We start from the raw sequence: 5695 nt of genomic DNA, 5'->3' as shown, positions 1-5695 counted from the left end.
ACCTTCACATGTAATTAAATAAATAATAATTAATGCTATAGACATATGATTAAAAAAATCTTTACGATTAATTAAATAATGATTAATACTATAAACATATGATAGATAATTGCATTTTTAAATAAAATTTGATGTACTCAAATCCACATATCTAAAAAAGGAACATAAAGAAGAGTTGTAATGAAAATATGACATTTTATAAAAGAAAATGTTAGCCGGTTATAGTTAAATATAAACAATCAAAACAGAAATATACGATAAAAAAAAAGAAACCAAAAATTGCAGTTGTTAGACAAATAACTTTAATTTAATTAAATGACAACAAAATTTTTATTAATTATATTTTAGTATCATAGACACAACTATAAATATCAAATTTTCCAAAAGTTGCAAAGGATTCACGATAGAAATGGAAAGCTTTAATGGTTCATCAAATAAACTAAATTTATTGTGGTTTAATTAAAAAGGTTGTAATAATTCATTTAAATATATTTTTCTAATTAAAATCTAGTAAATAATAATTTATGAAGATTTTATCCAAGTGATGTGATCTTAAATATTAAATATAGCAAATGTTGCATTGATCAATTAAATAGGTTAGAATAATTTAGTTTAATATATATTAATAAATAAAAATCATAGTTTATGAAGAATTATACTCAGATACTGAATATAATTAATAATTACTTCATCTGTCTCTAATAGATTGATGTTTTAATATTTTTCTTGTTTCTAAAAGATTGATGTTGCACACTAAGATACTAAATTATTTTTTTTTTTTTACTTTTTATTTTTCTCCACATGACATGTTATCTAAGGTTTATATTTTCTCTTTCTACCAAAAGTATTTATAAATTAACTTATACATAAAATTTAATTTTTTCTTAATATATGTGAAAAGGTCAAAACATCAATCTATTAGAGACATAGGGAGTACAATGATTCATAAAATAAATCAAAATTGCAATAGATATCTCACAGTGATGAGAAGTTATTTTTACATCATTGTTAAAATTATGTATGTTGATAAATAATTTATAGAGTAGAGAATAGACGTTAAAAATTGAATTTCAATTTATTTTGATTCATCATATTATGAAGAGAAGTAAATTTTTAAAGAGACGCAACCGTAGAATTTTCTGTCAAAAAATAAATAAATAAAATATTTGATGAAAAGGTATAACGAAAAGATGCAATTATTATTTGCATTTATTCAGATTTATGAAAAAATAAATCGGTGTTGAATAGAAAATTTGAAAATTTCACAAAAGAAGAACTTATATAGAGATGTTTAAAGATTTCTTAAAAAAGAACGAATATATAGATATCTAAAGATGTAAACATTTGAATAGATACAATTCTTTGTAAGAGACACACCTTTACATTTTGTAAAAAGACACAACCAAAGAAGTTTCTGTCTAAAAATAAATAAATAAAATATTTATAAAAATGTATAAAAGATGCAACTGTTCTTTGCATTTATTCAGATTTTATGAAAAATCATTATTGAATAGAGACACAACTTTTTATTCAACAGATGCAACTTTTTGAAGAGACCCAACCATAGAATTTTTTGTCAATAAATAAAATATTTTATGAAAAAGTATAACGAAATAAATAATTTATAGAGTAGAGAATGATGTTGAAAATTGAATTTCAATTTATTTTGATTCATTATATTATGAAAAGACATAAACTTTTAGCGAGACGCAACCGTAGAAGTTGCTGTCAAGAAATAAATAAATAAAATATTTGATGAAAATGTATAAGGAAAATATGCATCTGTTCTTTGCATTTATTCAGATTTATGAGAAAAAAAATATCTGTGTTGAATAGAAAGTTTAAAAATTTCACAAAAGAAGAACATATATAGATGTTTAAAGATTTCTTAAAAAAGAACGAATATATAGATATCTAAAGACGTAAACATTTGAATAGACACAATTCTTTGTAAGAGACACAACTTTACATTTAACAGATGCAAATTTTGTAAAGAGACACAACCAAAGAAGTTTCTGTCTAAAAATAAATAAATAAAATATTTATAAAAATGTAAATATCAACAGCTTTTAAATAGAAAGCATCTTTATTACCATAATGAAAAGTCAAATCCAAAAACTCACTATGTAATCCATCTAACTCTTGGAAAAACACTTTTGGTATTTTCATTAAACTTTTATATTTAAAATTAACTAAAAAATATAAATTAGATTCATCATTCCAAAAATCTTTTGTTAAATTAAGAATTAGAAGAATTTCTTGACTTTTAAAAGAATGAATGTTAGAAAATAATTTAGAATGTAAAAACCATCGAGATTGAAACTTTAGTTGATTTTGTGTCATGACCAAAAAAATGAAAACAGTTCAAATAGACAAATATATATATATAGATTTCAAAATACACGAATGTTCCAATCAACACAACTTTACAGTGAACAGTTGTACATTTTCATAAATAACTGTTTTAATGATCCATCACGACTATTCAGAAAATAGTCAAAAGGTACAATTGAAAAAACACAACTATTAATCGCATTTTTTCAATATTCAAAAGGTACGATTGAAAAGACACAACTGTTGGTCGTATTTTTTCAGATTGTTATTATTATATAGATTTTTTTTTCTTTTTCCTCAAATCAAATAAGATGATCAAATCAAATAAGATGATCACTTAGCTCAACACCACCCTTGTCTTCTACAGTTCTTCTACCCATCCTTAAAAATACGACTTATTTAAACTATATATTATTTTATTTTGTCATCAGTTTAAAATACTAGTATAATCAATCTAAAAAAAAGTGAATTCGGACAACATCCTACTATATCGGATATCCTAACATGAAAAATCGACGTTCCAAGATCCGGAAGGGAACTCCGGATATTAATTTTCGTATCGGGTCTGGTCTCGGATCCCAGGAATTTTGGTAGGCATCGACGCCGGGGTTGTAATATGAAGCGTTGGTTGTGTCGGGGTTATCCCGGAAAGATTTATTATTTCGAAGGATCTTTATATATATATATATTTTTTTTTTTTTGCAAATATACGTTCTCTCTGGCATATTTTTTTAAAAGGTCAGGAAGTTTCAAAGTGGATAAAAACTGAGACAGAACCGAATCCATCCATAAAGAGACAACAGAAGATCTAATCTCTATCGACCACATATACACTTTAATCTCTTCGCCAATGGCTTCTCTGAAGCTTACACCTTCTTCTTCTCCAATCTCCATCCCTAAGGTTGTTGGTGGTGTTCCTTGCTCTAGGAAAGGAGTTTCATTTCTTGTAAAAGCTGAGCATTCTTCGTCTTCCTCTTCTGATCTTCAAGGTTTGTTGCGATTTCTTATTAAACTTTTTAGGGTTTCGTTTCAATTCATCACAATTTCTCTCCAGATTCTGCTGCCCTGATGGCAACTATAAAAATGAATCTTTATTTTTTTTTGTTTTACCATTTACAAAGTTTGTGTGTTTTTAATTTTTTTTTTCAGGTAAATGTCAGAGACGTCTGGTTGTAACGTTTGGTATTGTTGCTCCTTGGATCTCATTGCTAAGTAGAGCTCCAGTATCATGTAAGTTTTGATTTTCTCTAATCCTATCTTAGTTTCCAGATTTTGCCTTTTGACACTAATTTTCTTTTTTATTTTTGCATATATTTGTGAAATGTGTTATCCTAAGAGGATTGATGTATATGACTCAGTTGCTGCAGAAAGCAAAAAAGGATTCCTTGCTGTCTCTGACAATAAGGATGCTTATTCTTTTATCTATCCATTTGGGTGGCAGGTATCATTGTGATCTTCTTTAGTTAAACTACCTACCGCGCCGACCCATTTACAAAATTATAACCACCTCGTTTTGAATATTGGTTCTAGGAAGTTGTGATTGAGGGTCAAGACAAGGTATACAAAGATGTTATTGAGCCGTTAGAAAGCGTTAGTGTGAATTTGATCCCAACTAGCAAACAGACTATTAAAGAGTTTGGCCCTCCTAAGCAGGTACTGTATGTTACGTTCTATTGAAATGTTACATTCTTCTCTTCTTATTTTGGTTTTAAATTCTCTCAAAATGTTTGAATTTTGTGTCTGGTCACAGATCGCTGAAACACTGGTAAAGAAAGTTTTGGCCCCTCCAAATCAGAAAACAAACCTTGTTGATGCATCAGAGGTTTGCTCCTTTGAGATATAACCTTTCAACTAATACATTGAGTATTGATGCTCTTATGTGTAATTATATAGAGAGTGGTTTTGTCTCAATTGATGCAGCATGATGTTGATGGGAAGACTTATTATCAGTTTGAGTTCACTGTTCAGGCTAGAAACTACACCCGCCATGCCCTCGGTGTAATCACTGTGTTTAATGGTACCTATCATCTCCATGACTTTACAATGATATCTGATTTTATTTTTTAGTTCGATTTTCGAAAGAGTCATTGGTGACTGGCGTGCTGCTGTGCAGGAAAATTCTACACATTGACGACGGGAGCAAACGAGAGGAGGTGGGAGAAGATGAAAGATAGGCTTCACACTGTGGTAGATTCCTTCAAGATCACTGTTTGAATATTATCAAGTTTGGTTTGGTTTGGTTATCTCTTGTTTTGAAAAGGCCCATTTCTTGTATTTTTGTCCATTCTTCTTCTCTTAACGATATTGTTTTTTTCCTGTAAGTGAGATTCAATACTCTTGACTTGCCTATTACCCCTCTCTTTCTCTCTCTCTCTCTCTCTCTGCTTTTTAACCTAACTTCATTTTCACAACATATATAGTTTGGCCAATTTGAACCAAAAAGGGCTTATAAATTGTGATGTTAAGAGTCAGAAAACGAAACAGAGTATTGATATTTCACATTGTTTCCAACTATGGTATATGATATTATCTCTTCAGTTGAATCACACTCTGTTTGCACTCCAAATCCTCACTTGGCTTGAAGCTTGTGTAACTCTTCCCACTGTCATTTCTAGAGCAGCCACATGAAGGTATAATATACATCATCTCTTTCAGTCCAATGACCACGCATATCGTGTATTCGGCCGGGAGCGATATATCAGCTGCAATGCAAATACATAAGAGTGCCACTGACAAGAAAAAATTGTTTCCATTCAGAAATCTACTTGTAATTGATGCGCAAGAAAGGGCCTTACACAGTTCCTGTAGACAGATGCTCATGTTTGTGTAAGTGTGTTTTCATCATGACTTAGCTTTGCAAAACTAGAGTCGGACGTTTCTATGTTGAAATCCATATCAAGCAGCCTTTAGACCCGTCATGAAAAAAATATGTTTTCTCTCTAGCTATGCCAAAGCAAGTCCCCTTGAGTGACCATTCTATTTTTATTCTTCAAGCTTTGGTCCTTTCCTGCAAAATCAGTGCATAGAGAATTCTTAGTCTTTAGCAAAATATGGACCACACCTGACACCACATAGTGCACCAGCTAGACAGTATTACTATTTTCCCCAACTCAGACCAATAGCAATTGTTCATTTTCAACTCAGCATCCATAGAATTTTTACCATTGGCGGATCCATTATTTTCAGAACTTGAAATTAGACTGACTGTTTCATTTTTTTTTTAAATTAGCATTCGCGTTTTTCATTAATTCACCAGTAAAAATATATCTTTAAGAAAAACGTACCCAAAAAAAATCCAAAGTCGCATTGACCGTTTAGCAGAACCAGCTCTTTTGTGTTTGACGGCACAGTACAAACACAT

The 5695-nt window shown here is 29.8% G+C and overlaps 1 protein-coding gene across 1 annotated transcript; it reads left to right on the top strand.

The window, feature by feature from the left end:
• The first annotated feature begins 2779 nt into the window (after nucleotides 1–2779).
• On the top strand, nucleotides 2780–4683 carry LOC104712163 (psbP-like protein 1, chloroplastic). The gene is made up of 7 exons (XM_019229792.2): nucleotides 2780–3323; nucleotides 3484–3564; nucleotides 3693–3775; nucleotides 3865–3987; nucleotides 4085–4156; nucleotides 4255–4351; nucleotides 4448–4683. Exons 1-7 carry the CDS (start codon nucleotides 3185–3187, stop codon nucleotides 4546–4548), a joined length of 696 nt encoding a protein of 231 aa, XP_019085337.1. The 5' UTR covers nucleotides 2780–3184; the 3' UTR covers nucleotides 4549–4683.
• Nucleotides 4684–5695: the final 1012 nt, after the last annotated feature.

The sequence above is a fragment of the Camelina sativa genome, chromosome 9, assembly GCF_030686135.1.
Source record: "Camelina sativa cultivar CO46 ecotype springtype chromosome 9, ASM3068613v1".
NCBI lineage: Eukaryota > Viridiplantae > Streptophyta > Magnoliopsida > Brassicales > Brassicaceae > Camelina > Camelina sativa.
The sequence above is the reverse complement of the archived record's forward strand: the minus strand, read 5'-3'. Positions and strand labels throughout refer to the sequence as shown.

What these genes read in the sequence shown, in the direction of transcription:
- LOC104712163 (XM_019229792.2), top strand. Translation starts at nt 3,185, where the DNA reads ATGGCTTCTCTGAAGCTTACACCTTCTTCTTCTCCAATCTCCATCCCT. An exon ending in TCTATCCATTTGGGTGGCAG is followed by an intron (nt 3,776 to 3,864) that starts GTATCATTGTGA and finishes TATTGGTTCTAG; the next exon opens with GAAGTTGTGATTGAGGGTCA. An exon ending in ACCTTGTTGATGCATCAGAG is followed by an intron (nt 4,157 to 4,254) that starts GTTTGCTCCTTT and finishes CAATTGATGCAG; the next exon opens with CATGATGTTGATGGGAAGAC.